We start from the raw sequence: 15,925 nt of genomic DNA, 5'->3' as shown, positions 1-15,925 counted from the left end.
AGAACACTGTTTGCATAAGTAAATGTCTGCTATTTCACCCATCAGTGCCTCACCTTATTTTACATCTCAGTCTTGCTTTGTGCCACCCAGCCAGAGGCTAAATGCATCAAATACGTACGTAATTGCCATATTGACATGGAAGTAAGCAACCCTGAAATGTCTCTTTCACTATTTTGAGGAAAACGTAACCAAAGTTAGAAATTAAGAAGAAAAAAGTGTCAAAAGCTGCAAGACTTTGGGATAGATGATTAGTGGCTTGGTTTCTATCTCTGAGTACTACAGTATTGCTGGAGGTGGGGAGAAGCAACAAACACCTCACAGAGAAGGAAGAGAATGGCAAATCAAAGAACTCCTGTTGCAATTAATTAGGGACTTACAGGCTACCCTGAAAAGATGCGAACCCAGCCGTGTTATGCCCACTGCCCAGAGGCAATCACTGGTCAACTCATCTTGCTGCAGCAGCCCTACTAAGATGCACATCTTCAGATGACAGTGTAATGGCAGCACTAACAAATCTAGCATTGCACTCCAGAGCTCCCATGGATGTATTCTCCTTCAGCCCTGTGGTTTGGAGGCCTTTCACTTTGCTAAGAGATACTCATTCCTCAGCACTTCACTACTTTCTTTGTTTTGATGGTATTCCTCTGATCCTTGCTTTGGAAAATCCACAGAGCATTGATTCATGGCTTGATTTCAATGCTGTGTTTGGAAGAACCGTGTAATTCTGCACACACGCACAAAAAAAATCATCTTAATAAATATATCTGATATTCAAGGATATCAGCAAGGGGATCCAACAGAAATTCTAGATGTCACATTCCTCTCTATACAACCCAATGCAGTACCAAATTCCAATACGCAAACATGGAGCAGCTTTTTCCAGGGATAAACCACAGGGACTTTGATAAGGGCAGGGCATCCTTTGCAATTTATCAGAAATCATACAGGTATTTAAGCATCAGAGTCATCCACTCACTGTCCATCTCTTCCAGCTGTATAATGAGGAGAAAAGCATAGAATCATAGAATCACAAGGTTGGAAAGGACCTACAAGATCATCTACCCCAACCATCCTCCCATTACCATAGCTACACCAACAGACCCCTTCTGGGAGCCAGAGAATGTGCTGTAAGGGCTTTGAAAAGAAAGAGGGAGGGAAAGAGGGACAGATGGGAAAATGCTACACGTTATAGGTTGTTTGGCCAAATAGCTTGAAAATACTTGAGATGGTGTCATTAGAAAGATTAGCTTACATTAAATCTGCTTGGAGCTACTACAGCTGGCATCAGTGAAAGATAAGGATCAGGCACAGCTACTGTCCAAAAGAGAGCAAATGCAGCAGTGTCAGAAATAAGAGTAGTGGTTTGCAATGATGGACCAATGGGGTGCAGGGCTCAATTCCAGTTCCTGAAGTTTTCATGTTTTTGTATACCCGATCTTAATTGCTTTGCCTCATCAGGAGAAACAAGTTATCTGAGCCACAGGTCTTTGTTCTTAAACTGTGAAGTGCTAATAGTATTATCATTGCTCTTTATTTTACCCTTTGGTCTTTTGTCTCTTTTCTGGTTGGTTTATAATGACTAATGTCAAGGCTTTCTTACATGTTCTCTCTTGGGAAAGGAAATAATATAATATGACATTTAGTGCTGCATGCCACAGGCCATCCCCTCTCTTCCTAACATCAGTATCACATACATAGCAAGGAGAAATCGTAACAATAGATGTATCTTTTATTCACAGATAAAAACCGAAGCAAGCTGTTATAATACATATTTGTACAAAGGATTTGAAAAAACCATAAAAAGGAAGATGATCAGAAAATATGATTCATTATGAAATGTGGTATTACATACATACTATTAAACCTTTTCAAAAGTATTTGTTTGGCAACAATTTATCAATAGTTTCCACACCTATGTGGCCTCCTTCAAAAAAGCACAAATCTCATGCAGCATGTATAAACTTGATCCTGAGGGTTTGCCTTCCTTAGAAAAACTGTAAAAAGATATACTATTTGTCTTAAAAGTTCAAAATGCAAATGCTATATTTATAGTCAAAACTATATAAAAATATGGACCTAACGTAACATTTACAAAAAGTTTTTGCTTCTTTTTTTTGTTGTTGTTGTTTGTTTTATGGTTTTGGTAATAAACGTGATTCTCAATTCCTGCATTCAGAGAGGAAAAAAGAAAACCAAAAACAAACCACAGTGCCCTTTGTAGACTTCCTCACATTAAAAAAGACCAGGTCTGTGAGAAGCGAGGTTATTAACCAAGGAAGTAGGCTAAGCAGTTAATATATATCTATATATGAATATATAAAATGGAAAACAAACATTTATTTTGATCTGAAAAAGTAATAATACAAAACCCGAAGGTAAAACAATCATCTCAAAATGCCATAATACACCTTTTCAATAGATAAATGTTCATAAAAATATCTTGAACCCTAACCAAGAAAACAATTATAATACAGTTTTAATTCTGCTACATAAAACAGCTTTTCTATGAAACAAGAAGGCAAGTTCAGGTATGAAAACATAATTTACTTATTGCTTTTGCTACAATGTTGTTTGTTTTTTACATATTGTCATAAATACACTATACAGTATAAAATACTTCGTAGGAATACATTTTGTGGTCTGCTTAGGTTTGCTGGCTTTAATTGTAGCACCAAATACAAAAATGAAAATCAAATGAACTTTAAAGGCACTTCCATTGTATGCTTGTTTGATTTTTTTTTTAATGTCTTGGTTTGTACTAAATTTCTTCACTTCCCCCTGGTAGAAGCAATACTTGTTCCTACTTTTCTCTTTGTACAGCTCAGGTCATGTTGAGGCACCAAATGATTTATGAACATTCCCATCTCTCAGCCGTTTCTTTCTTCTACAACATTCATCGCTGCTTTTTTGTCTTCACTTTTTCTCCTTCACTTCCCAACTGCTTAATCTCTTTACTTCTTCATGTCGGACGATCCAGCTTCACTTCCTTCAGTCCCTTGAAAAGCCTCTCTTCAAACCTCCACTTCCCTTACTCCATCTTGTGCATCTGTTATTCCAATATCAAAACACGTCACTATCATGATATGCGACTTGCACAGATTAACACACTGCTCTAGTTCCTCTGTCACTTGTTCCAGTGCCTCCAGGTACTCCTGTGACTCCTTATCGAGATCAGGATCCACTTCAACTGTCAGGCAAAAAAAATAAAGCACGTTAAGGTAAGAAGCTCATTAAAAAACATTATCATGAGGTAAAAAATAAATAAATAAATGGACCATTGTACTTCTCTTCAACTAAGAAATAGTTTCATTTTTCCACAGTTCACCTTGAGACTCACATCAGTCAGTCTGCAAACAAATCTCATACCTCAGTTTCCCATCTGTAACATGGATTTGAAAATACATTTTCTTCTTTGGAAAGAAGGACAATAAAGATTGTCTCTATTGTTTGTTTCTTCCATTTCTGGTACTATTAATCACTGAACAAAATCCTGTATCACAGAAATACTATTGGTGTCACAGAGCGCTTGGGTCCCTTTTCAGCACAGTATCTTAGCAAGTGCTTTGTCAGAGGGATTGTTCACATGCTGAAAATTTCTTACATGTCCATCATTATACTATTTTGCAAAAATACTTACAGTCTTCTTTCCATTTATTCGGATCTATCATCAACCTGCATTTTGTCTCTTCCAACTCTTCCTTCAAAAACTCATGCTTTGCCTTTACTTCTCTGATTCGCTGCTGGCGCCTCTCTAGTATCTTCAGCTTTGTATGGAAATACATCAGACCCTTAAAAGACAAAGAAAAAAACATTTCATTAATTTGCCTGTTATGAGCTGACCTCTGACATTTGGACACAAATTGTTCCCAGTTCACTATCTACTAAAGTTGGCAGATGTTGTTTGGTTGGTTTTATTGTTTTGTTTAAACTATTATTATTATTTGAAGTTCATATCAATGGATTCTAGTCTAGAGCAACAGCATGCTATGTCACTCAAGCATTTGTTGCACTCTTCTCTATGAGCAAACACCTCCAATATGTTCTGAAATAACCACTGTTTGTAGAGGATTTCTTTTTTCAGTAGTGGAAAGCAAATAAAACCACCACAGCCTAATAATAATGAAGGAGTTATACTTAATCCTAGGAAATGTGAATTCTTATTTTCTTAAAAGTATTCCTACCTTCTCAACATCCTGGAAAGGCTATTACAAAAGAAATGGGAAAAAGGCATCAGAAGAATATAGAATTCTGGTCTCCAAAAAAGAATTAGGTGAAGTGTTTTCCAATTGCAAGTAAATTAAACTCAGTGTATCCCTGATTTAATAGAATCCTGTCATTTACATAAAAAGTTAATGACCCTACAGTTGAGAGAAGCTGTAAGGTTTCATCAGCTAGGCTAAGATTATGAAGTTTTCTATAATGTATTCATTGGTAACTTCCATTTATACCATCAGTCATGTTAAACACAATTAATTTTAGATAGCAATCACTTTCATTTTCCGTGTTAAGGGTACCTCAACATATGAATTGTAAAATTAATAATTATAGTGCTTTAATTGCAATCAATTTCTCAAACACTGTTCCAGCATTCAAGCAAGGATTCTGCTTGTGTACTGTAATTTGTCTACAGTTGTTGTAAAATATGTGCTGACCTCAGTTTCCTCTTGTCTGTGTCGATGTAATCGTTCCACATCATCAATCTCATAAACTTTAATTTCAAATGGCTCCTTTAAAGTGCCTGGCAAAGGTGGTAGATCAACCCATTGGCCAGTGACACTGGGTTTTCTTCCTAGGGAGGCAGCATCTGGCAGTGGAGCAGGAATCAGTCTGCGACGCTGGAGACCTACAATGACAAAGACAAGTGATCCTCAGATTCCAAGGGGACTAACAGACAGCAGAACATAATTGCAGCAAACTGAATGTGGGTTCTCTGGAAACTTAGGAAGAAATGCTTTTCTTGATCTTTTCCTTTTAGCAAATCCCCTCAGGCCGCCGAATGAGTTACTGCCTTGACAAAATATGTTCCTGTTAGTTTGTCAATGGGAGTAGCATCAGTTCATTCCCAAAGCAGATGTCTGAGCACTGGCTTTTTATTCTCTCCTTGGAAAAATATTTTTCCTGGATTCATTTCTCTTTGGTGGGTTTTAGTGGTATTCATTACCTTGTAATGGAAATGAGATAGAGTAACTCTCCACCAATACTGGTAATGGCTGACAAGTCTGAGTATCTCTTTCTCCAGTTAAAGCCAACCAAGGCTAAGATCCCTACAGTTCTACTCTTTGCCAGGAGCACCCAGCCCCCTCCAGAACAACTGCCCGTACTAAAGGAGGTAAATGTCAGGGTTTTTAGTGACACTGTGGGATTAGAAGATGTTTGACACTTCAGAAGGAAGCAATCAATCAAGTTGCAATTTGTCACTGCTACGCCTATCACTGCCCATTTATACTCAGGACAGATTATGACAAACCTCACCAATTCCTCAACAGAAAGGATCTGTTTTTTCCACAAGTAAAGAGCAAACCACTACACTGATATAACTCCCAGGACAAGTTTCCTATGGCAAAAACTGACTGGTGCACTTCAGAAATGTTAGTACTTTAGTATACAAAAGCTGACACTTTGGTGTCCAGCAGTTTTCACAGTCATAAGTGTCTCTCTCTTCATTCTCTCAAAGGCAGAACTTTACACTACATATGTCACGAGTGAGTACCTACATATACGGCTGGTTAAAACAAGGCTGCAATCCAGTCCCTAGGTAAATAGAAGGGCTGAAGGCCACCAGAAACAAGCTAAAACATCACATTAGCAGTAAGTACAAGCAGTTTTTGCTGAGTGGTGCCAATAAATTCATTGCTGACAAATCTCACTCCTTTTATTGCAAACCTACTCTCAGAGTTGAGTTTTATTACTTTTGGTCTTCTTGCTAAAGAGAACATATCAAAAAGACAAGGCTGCTCAGTGGATAGTGCACCTAAGATATCAACTAGGGTCGAGACCTCTGCTAGAAAAATTCAAGTTAGGGCAGACAGGTGAGCCCTGTCACAAAACTCCAGATGAAACGGAGACAAAACCCCAGCAGACACTTTATGAGACCAATACACCTCTACAGATACCTGATGAGTTACCTCGTTTACATGTTCTTAAGAATAACATCCCTTACTCTTAATTGCACCCTTGCTAAATTCTAAGTAACAATAATCACAAAGGGAACATTTTTGGAAAGCGTAAGACTTGATTCTACTTCTCCAACACTTGTTTATCGTTCTCCCATTCTCAGTTTATTTCACTTGAATCAACACTATTTGCCCACTGAAACCACCCACTGTTAACTCTGATCTTGTAACTACATTGGTGAGAGCTAGATCCCCTCTGAAGAGGGCACTGAATAGAAGTAGTAAAACACATACTAAGCAGAAAAACTTCATATCCTTCCACTGAACCAGCCAAGGTCAACGTCATTTCTCTGCAGACAAAGTTAAAGGATGAGGGAACAAGGTTTCCAGTGACACCTAAGGGAGTAGGTTCTGTCTACAGAGTGGGTTTCCCTTCCAGGGGTTTTGTAAACCCAGAGACCTGTTATATGCCTATGACATAGTTGGGAGCAATGTAACCATCAAGAATCTCCCACTTTGCAAAGATTACCATATGTTTTAGGGCAATAATGGGAGTGCATTAGACATTTTATCTAAGAAATATTTCATTAAGTTCCCAAGAAACTTTGTTTCATGTATAAAATACATTATGGTCTCAAAGTCTAAAGCACTCCAAAAATAATTTACTGATACAGAGAAATTTCAATTGAAAAAATAAATAGTTTGTCATTTTTGGAGACATTAGAAGCATTTCCTGGGGCAAAAACAAATAGAAATCCATCATCGGGTAATGCCTTCTCAATATGTGCACAACTTATACAGCTGCTAATATTGATTTGTAGGAAAGGTTTAAGAGGTTGCTATGCTATGGAAAGAGAACTGCAGCAAATGCTGCACTAAGTTTCCAAACTGATTTATCCCCCACTGAACCAACTCAGTTTCTTTGACCAGAAAGTACCATAGATCCACATCACTTTAACTCATTTGACTTTACTGCCAGAACTGTGCATCATGAGTGTCTCTACAGATTACAAAAATTACCCCTTGCCAACCAAAAACTCAAGATTCAGTGCATCACTGATATACATTCCTGTTGTATTGCTACCAGTCAGTACACTTAGATTACTGAATAAGCATTTTGGTCTTTAGCTACGCACGGCACTGACTGTCACTGATTCTTTATTGTATGTCTTCAAGCTAGATGGATAAAAATGACTACTGTAATAGCAGTCACACCAGCCTGATTTTGAAGCTGGCTACAACCAAGGACCCTTAGATGAGCACCACCATCAAGAGCAACAAGGAAAGGCACCGGAGAGCAGAAAAGGGGACCTGGCACTCATATGCCCACCTCTGCATGGTGCAGTCAGATGCATCTGCCTTGCTACAGCATACAAGTGAGAACCATCGCTTGTCCAGCAATCTTCATTAATTCACAAATGCGGTTCTCCACTCCAAACCTATTTCCTTGTTTCCAAACAAGTCCCAGCCTACCACAGCAATTTCCCATCAGCAGAGCTCCTCCTCTCCTCACTGCCCCCTTCTTGCCCTTCTTCCCAAACACTCTCCATTCTCACAAAAATGCTTTCAGTATCTTCACTCTTCCCAAACCATCTGTAACACCCTCTTCACCTGGGCTGTGCTTGCTGCTGACCCTGCTAAAGAAGGAAGGTCCCGGTCTGCCGGCAGCCACCTGCTGCCTCCTCCCTCACAAGGAGGCTGCCAGCGCCCCAGGGCACCCAGCACCTTCTCTTGCCCTCTCTGCCGCAGCACCTGTGTCGCACCTGCAGCTTTGAAGTGAAATAAATGACAAGTAGCTGCTGTCACAGCAATACACGTGCACACACAAGTGCAATGCAGGCAGACCCCACTTCAAGCTTGCCCCAGCCCACTTCTGTTGGAGGTGCTATTAAAATTCCACACCCTCCAGGATGCGGCAGTGTGCTGGTGGCCTGGCCACCTTCCCTTTACTCCTTACCTGTCGATCGTTTCTTGGGGGACTTGAGGCTCCTCATCCGGCCTGGAGAGGACATCCCACTTTCACTCATTGAATCTTGTGCAGAAGAGGCGCTCCCTGTCGCCTCGCTGTCCCTCATCATGCTCTCATAGCCGCTGCTGCCACCACTGTGATAAAAGAGAGCCGTCCTCCCCATGGCCGGTGGCAGTTCCCCACTTAAGACACTGCTGTTGTCACTACCGTGCCCGCTGCTGTACCGCTGAGGCCGCCGGGGTGCCGTTATCTTGCTGTACGGAGATGGCAGCACTGGGATTGGTGACTTCTCATCACTGAGATTAATGCCACTGTCGTTGCCACTATCAGAGTCGGTAGAGCCTCGGAAGTGGCCCACCTTGGCAGAGCCACCAGACACCAGCTCATTCACACGGCTGTTGGCTGCCCTCATGGCCTGCTTGGTCCCCATGATGGTCCCTCGGCCAGGTTTGCCACCAACAGGTTGCATGGAGCGAGGTGCGGCCTTTCCTCCAGGAGCCACACCAGAGCTCTTCCCCACCGGCTGTGCCAGGGACTTCACGGAGGAACTGAGAGACTTTGACCCGCTGGCAGAGAGGCCCCGGTTTTTATTCCCGCTAGCCTGGACCTTCTGGTTCGCTGTGGGTTTTGCCTGGCTGTTTTTACCAGGCGTGGGGTTGTTGAAGGACAATGGTAAAGCTCCACCAGAGGCAACAGGGGGAACACCCAGCCTAGGGACAGAGCGTCCTGCCCGGACATTACCAGTGCTCACATTTTCCCTCACCAAGTTTGCTTTGGATCCGACTGACGTCAGGCTGTCACACCTCTCCAGAGACATGTGACTCCCATAACGGTGCACAACCTCACTCTTTGATGCCTTTGCCTTCAAGCTTGATGTCATCTTAGGCAAAGAGTGATCACCTTTCAGGTTCATTCTACTGCTGGCGCTTTCACTGAAGTAAGACCCAGCTTTCAACCGCAAATCCAGTTCATCTTCAGCCTTTGTTGTGGAAGCTCTGGCAAACTCTAGGCTGGAGGCTTTTCCCCCACCACTTCCCAGAGCAACAGGTTTCTGCTCCAGGCTTGATTTGCGCACAGGAGGTGTTGGAGGCATTGGCCCACCTGGCCTGGGCAACATATTTGACTTCTGCGGCACGCTCTTCTTTCCCAGTGAAGATTTCAAGCTGCCAGTAGCCATAGGAACATCTGAATTCCCTCTGGTGATGGCCTCTGACAAAGTACTGTTATTAGCATGCGATACTGGCATCACTCCCAATGTAGTAGCCCCTCTCTTCAGCTGTGGCATCTTCATCACAGCTTCTGACTTCTTTGCAGCTCCGCTGGAGGATTTGCAGGCCATTTCACAACCATCCACAACCCTCTGCGAACAGGCAAGCATAGTTTGTGACTTCATTGGCCCAGATGATGTGCCAAAATACTGGGCAGCTTTTCCTGGCTGCTTGTCAGTACCAAATGCATGAGATTTTGGAGACAGCAATGCATCTGTGGGTTTTGTTTCCAGCTGATTATCTGTGCGCAGCAGCCAGGGATCTTCAAATACACCATGTGGATTCTGCAGGTCTTTATAGCTGATGACAGTATTATTGTGGATTGGAGACGAGGTAGTTTTTGTTTTCCTAGGAAGACTAGAGTGTATTGTTTCTATTACAGGCGTATTACGAGAATTACATTTTATTTTTACAGGCTGATCAGAAACACAAAAAGCACTTTTAATCAGAGATGCTTTGGTAGTTTCAGAGGTTTGAGGGCTTTTTCCAAATCCTGAGGACAGCTTGCTAGAACTCATGCTCTCACTGTCCAGTTCAGAGAAGCAAAATCCACTGTCATTCAGAGTGCTTTTCAAAGGGACAGATAAATTGGGTGAATCCAAGTTGAAGGGATCCTCAGACTTATTACAGCTGTAAGATGTCTGAGCTACAAAACTGTCACTTGACTGAGCTCCATCACTCTCAATTGTACAAATGCTGACTTCACTGAGCCATGAACTGATGGAGGAACGTCTGCTGCTGGTAAAGGGATCTTTAGCGAAGGGCACAACAATATCAATATTTACACCAGTAGAAGTTTCCTGTGAGGTATAAGCATCAAACTCATCATTTATGCTGCTGATAATACTAACTGGCCTTGAACCCGATGCAAGAGCCTGAAGGGAGCAGTCGCTGTTAAAGCTAATGATACTGGAAGGTCTTCCATTATCCATAATCCCACTGATAGACAGTTCTTCCACCACAGTGAAAACAAGCTCGTCCTCTCCATTCAACTCAACAGGCTGCTGTAAAGTCACCGTAGTAGTTAGTATATCTCGATCAAAACATTTACCTCTGAACGCTGATCGGAAGCTGTGAACCTCTATAGCACCCGACTGACTCTGGCCATTGCCACCAACCAGAAATGTGCTTCCTACAGAGCTTTGCTCAGGTTTGTTTGCCATCTGCTTGCTCATTCCCACAGGAGGAGTCCGAACTGCATTGCTATTGTCTAGCTCTGAACTCTGAGCTTTAGAACTTGGCACCTGCTCTTTCTGCTGTGGAGGTGGGGGTGCTGGGCTTGGCAAGGGCCTCTTCACGTACGAAGACTTTTCTTTAATGACACATTCAGCTGTGACTTTATTCTGCTCTGGGTTCTTTGAAGGGCTACACCTCGACAACTGCACGGAATCAGTGATTGTCTCTCTCTCCCCCTCCATTACTTTGCTGTCAGTGCTGCTCTGCGGCACAGAAAGCTCTGTTCTCAAGTGAGGTGTGCTCTTTTCATGACAATTACCATTGCCACCCCTTGGTGCAACAGCCTGGAAAGGAATATTATGCCCTTTTTTTGGAGATGTGGTTTCTTGGGAAACTGGTTTCTTAAAACCTCCAGAAGGAGAAGACAGTTTTTCTTTTATCAGTTTAGACTGCGTGTTTTCTGTACCTCCAGGCACTGGACTGCAATTGGATGTAACAGAGGTCTCCCCACAAGCGTATCTGACAGGTTCCTCACTTCCATCAATGCACTCTAATCTTTCTTGCAGTTCAGCAAAAGTGTTGCATTTAAAATGGTCCTTGTCAGAACTCCTACCACTAGCAGAATTGTCTTTACTTCTCTTCTTGTTCAGGGATGGGATTATGGGAACAAACTCCGGAGGACCTTCATTATCCGTCAATTCCCTGTCAGACAAAGCCGCACCATTGGGACCAACATAGATGACAGTATCACAAGACTGTTCGCTGCTAGATGAATAATCGGGATCACTAGATATACTCAGGACAGGAAGGTCAGGGTCAAGGGCAACAGTTCGTGGGTGGAATGGTCGAAGATGGGGAGGTCTTCGGACATGTCCTTCTTCACATGAACTCTCTCCTCCAGATGAGCTGGATGCATACTGCAAATGATCAACAGGGGAAGAGTTACTAAAATGAATTGATACATGTGTACATAGATGTGCATGTAATTGATAAAAAGAGCAGGTTTTGCAATATACTCTGCACAGTATGTACTATCACATCTACATCTAGTGCAAAAATATTACTGTGTGAATTAAAGTAACAAGGTCATGCTACGCAAATTTTACTGCAGTCATAAATAACACCTTTTCAGACAGTTTACATTAAATACTACATATTTTCTTCATCCTCAACAGTTTTCTGGTTCTTTCTTATTGGTTTTTAATTAACACAAATTGAAGCCTGAGATAGTTCCACATACAAGCAAATAAAGGATTCGTGTTTAGAACAAAAAGAAAAGGAATTTCAGGATTAAGGATTGGAGACAGGATGATGGCTTTATGCCAAGTCATTTGTCAGTTCCCTTCCTGAGCTTTTATGCATTTTGTATTATTTCTTAAGGCTGAGAAATCCCATATTCCCCCACCAAGAGGTTAGAAAGACTCATTATCAAATGAATTAATTGTGGCTTGTTTGTGTACCAACCTTGGATTTCTTCTTTCTCATTCGGTGGATTCGCGATGAAAGCTGAATGGTGGTGAGGGTTTCTGCATAATTTGCTGGGGAGTCAGAAATATGTGCAATCATAGTAGTTCTGCAGTTGATGTTCCCAAGTGATTCCCTCAACAACATTGTCAACTTGTTGTCTCTGTGTAACAAATGAGAATGTTAATATGGTTTAAAGAAATGGCAATTTTTTGCAGATTATTACACCACAAGTTTTCTTTTATTCTCAAAGGATATACACAGTTATGGTACATATCAATCACAAACTATTCCTAATATTTGCCTATATTCAAAATGTGTCAAATTGTACAGATACAAATATGCCAAGATTTGGACAATTTATCAGTGTTTTTTGCAGTATAATTCATTTTGTTTGTTATGTAGCACAGCTGTAAAATGATTGATAACTAGTTTAGTTACCTCATACTTAGTTCATACTGCTCAAGCATCTCATGATCACTTTATTTTTTATCCACACAGACTTTGCATCTCAATCTAACCTTTGTGGTCTATGGGTATATAATTTTGATAGGAAAAAGTCAACAGAAATAGTAAGAAAGTCCTAGAAAAATAACTACATTAGGTATCAGAAATGCATTATTAGTGTTACCGTAGCTAATCTAGTTCTCATTCTGCTTTGCTATGACATGGCAAATGGGAAGCTATAACTCTCTCTGAATGTATTCCTTCAGAACAAATCATTGGCTATGGAGAGCAAAGCTGACAAGATAGCTAACATTCTGTCCCTCCACAGGTCTCCAACACATCTACCTAAGGCTCTTTGGTGGCTGTTTCCTATCATCACTCTAAGCTGGCCCAAAGCATAGGAATTACTATCATGTCTATGCTCACAAAATCGTAGTAGGTGCCCTTCCCTATTCTAACCCATTCATCCTTTACTCCATCCCCAAACCCAGCAACCAGCCTGAAGAAATTACCTACTTTCAGCCTAATACAGAAAGAAGGAACACCTGTTTGAGACACAGCACTAGATAAGTGAAATGACATGATTGATAATAAAGACATGGAAGTATAAAGACAAGGAGAAATTAAACTTAAGGGCAGAAGGCCAACTTCTGGCAGGGGTGTTTACCATGTGAATGTTGTCTTTAGGCTGGGCTCCCCACAGATGTGTTTGGCATAATATTATTAACAAGCATACTTTACAAAGCAGTATACCTGAATGTTCCCTTCTGATAGACAAACACGCAACATGGACACTTTTTCTTGTTACTTGTTTGTTTTTTTAATTGAATAAATTGGAATGTACCACTAAAAATAGTATAGTGAAATAAAAACCCCAAATGACCATATTTTATAAATATTCCAGTATTTTCTGAAATTTCTAAACAGTTTCTAAATTTTAAAAAGTAAACAGAAGAGGAAAAAAAAAAAAAGATCCCTGCTATTCCTCCTGCATTCTTCAACAACCAAACTCTCTTCAACATACACATTTCACCCAAATTAAGCATATGCCAATATCTATACAATTTCTGGTCACTTAAGTAAGAATCTCGTGTTGGTAGATAAATGCATGTATGTATCTAATTTGTAAGTGATATTAAGACATCCCTCTCTGACAGAACTTCCTTTACTTTCATCTCAGGCAGAGTAAATTGTTTTGCAATTCATTGTTCAGGTAACACCAGCCACAAATTTAAGCTAATGCATGCAATAATTGACTTACTTATATGGCACGTGTTTAGCACCATTAATTAAGGCCAAAATTACATTGCCCAAGGCAGAGAGAGACAAACACAGAGAGCCTCCTCCATCTCGGCTCTTGCTCAGCACTTTTTCACAGCTCCCTAGATCAATGAGATGCAAACGGCTGCGTCCTCCAGACACTAAAACAAAAAGGGAAAAACAGTTGTATGTCACCTGCTTGCATGGGCTCCAGCCAGACTGGGTATTGCAAACTTATTCAAATGAAGAAAATAATGAATACAGCATAGGCTAATGACCAAATTAAATATTAATAGCAAGGAAAACCATATATTAGCCACAGCTACTGAAGTTGTAGGTGGACTGGCTTGAGGATTCACTCAATTATTGTTAAGCTAACCCAAACCCAAGTCATTTAAAAGTTAAGAATATGTGAAGATTCATACTTCCGCCTTTGCCGCTCTTCTCCATGCGGTACTGGTAGATGTGCAGAGTAAAGAGCATGTGTGAATTCCTCCTATCTTCTTCCTCACATTCAGGTCTGCTGGTACTTCTGGCAGCAATTGCAGCATCAAGGAAAAAGGCAGCTTTCTCTGCTGTTGGAGCCCTTAGCTCACTTTGGTTTTGAAGCTGGAATACAAACAATAAAATGTCTAATCAGCACAGGAGCTTACATTTTTTCTTTCTGAACTAGCTAAATCTCTTGAGAACTAAAAGAAACAAGTAGGTACATCACAGGAGCAGGACTTAACAGATTAAAAGCAATATTTTTTTTATTTATTATTTTTTACCATCTTGAAAGTTGTCATAATTGCCATCAGATAAAAGAAAAAAAAAAAAGTGGAAGAAACTCAGACTCAGAAAATCTACATTGTGATATCCATTATACCTGGGTTCCACATATTGGATCTTCTCTTAGATAAACCCCGGGAGACTGGCCATCCTGAAGGCTGCCAGTGGCTACTTCAGCTAACAAATCCTTAAGGTTTTCATCTTTGCCGCTGATCTCCACAGCAGATACTCTAATAGAAAAACGAGTCCCAGTTTTTTCTTTACGTTCGTTGATTAATTTGAAGAGCCATGAGATTGCACAGGGGATGATACCAAGGCTTTGTGTGGAACTATCTTTCCCAATCATCGTAAAAGACTTTCCTAGAATGAAATGACAAATGTGAACTTAATTCACCTTTCTTGTAAAAGACAGTTTCTCTGTGTATCACCACTACACATTATATGCAATGCTATGCTCTGCAAAGATAATGGAAAATAACAGATGCAAAAATGCCAAGCATCTAATTATTAATCCATTACTATTTATTCAATTAATTTTGCCATTTTTGCAACTCTGACCTTCAGCAAATTAGATTTTAAAAACATCTCTCGTCCTTTGATTTTCATGACAATGCACCTATATATAAACGTGCTGTTGAATAAGCTAATCTGATGTTACGTTTTACCTTTTCAAATTAAAACTTACAATCCCAGTGTAGAAATAAACCATGATAAGTTTGCAAAGCTAATTAAAAAGAAATTCTAATCTATTCATATACTCCAGGTTTATTGTTCCAGGAGCTGACAGCATGTAATTACCAGACTGACATAGTAATTAACTGTAACGAATTTGGGAGCTCACCAAGCTTGACATGACCAAAGCAAAATATGCAACCATCTGCACCATTCACAACAGACTGGATTACTTCTGCTACTGTTCCAGAGCATACCTCCGCCTGAAAGAAAGATTGGAGACAAATAAGTAGAAGAGAATACACTGCTATGTTTTGCCACTACTCTTCTGTATGAAATGACTTAATGTTTTTATATTCTTCCCATTTTTATGGCATCAGTCCTATTATTTCAGTAACTACGCTATCTTTAAAAAAAAAAAAAAAAAAGAAAAAAAAAAAAGAAAAAAAAATCCTGCTACTACAGCCTAAAATAGTTTTCAATTCTATTAAACCAATTTTCTTGGAATATTGATTCTATGACTAATGTACCAAACTGAATGCTATCCAACCAGGCTTCCTGCTGGTATAATAGCTTTGCCAAGGCTATTCAGCAATAGAAGCAACTCTGCTGAAATTAAGCTACTCAGGAGCGCTCACAGGAATTAAAAAGACATTCATACTGGAGAAAATGCATTAAGATCCCTGAATAAGATTTCATAGCATCACATTTTCCTTTTCCAGGGAAAACAGTCTCAATAACTTGCTAAAATACCTGAGTGTACTAAAACCTGTTTATCCACATCA

At 40.3% G+C, this 15,925-nt stretch overlaps 1 protein-coding gene across 1 annotated transcript in view; it reads right to left on the bottom strand.

Annotated features, from left to right (window-relative positions):
* Window positions 1-1,708: 1,708 nt before the first annotated feature.
* The window catches only part of KIF26A (kinesin family member 26A), a 65,012-nt gene continuing 50,795 nt past the window's right edge, over window positions 1,709-15,925 (bottom strand). Inside the window, exons 6-14 of the mRNA XM_015865662.2 lie at window positions 15,310-15,403; window positions 14,566-14,828; window positions 14,123-14,306; window positions 13,699-13,858; window positions 11,991-12,153; window positions 8,071-11,443; window positions 4,653-4,843; window positions 3,638-3,788; window positions 1,709-3,187 (exon numbers count right to left, since the gene is read on the bottom strand). Of these exons, the coding sequence (XP_015721148.1) occupies window positions 3,012-3,187; window positions 3,638-3,788; window positions 4,653-4,843; window positions 8,071-11,443; window positions 11,991-12,153; window positions 13,699-13,858; window positions 14,123-14,306; window positions 14,566-14,828; window positions 15,310-15,403 (4,755 nt within the window). The 3' untranslated portion in view covers window positions 1,709-3,011. The remainder of the gene's footprint in view (window positions 3,188-3,637; window positions 3,789-4,652; window positions 4,844-8,070; window positions 11,444-11,990; window positions 12,154-13,698; window positions 13,859-14,122; window positions 14,307-14,565; window positions 14,829-15,309; window positions 15,404-15,925) is intronic.

Source organism: Coturnix japonica, chromosome 5 (genome assembly GCF_001577835.2).
Source record: "Coturnix japonica isolate 7356 chromosome 5, Coturnix japonica 2.1, whole genome shotgun sequence".
Lineage (NCBI taxonomy): Eukaryota > Metazoa > Chordata > Aves > Galliformes > Phasianidae > Coturnix > Coturnix japonica.
Note: the sequence above shows the minus strand (reverse complement) of the source record. Positions and strands in the feature narration are given on the sequence as shown.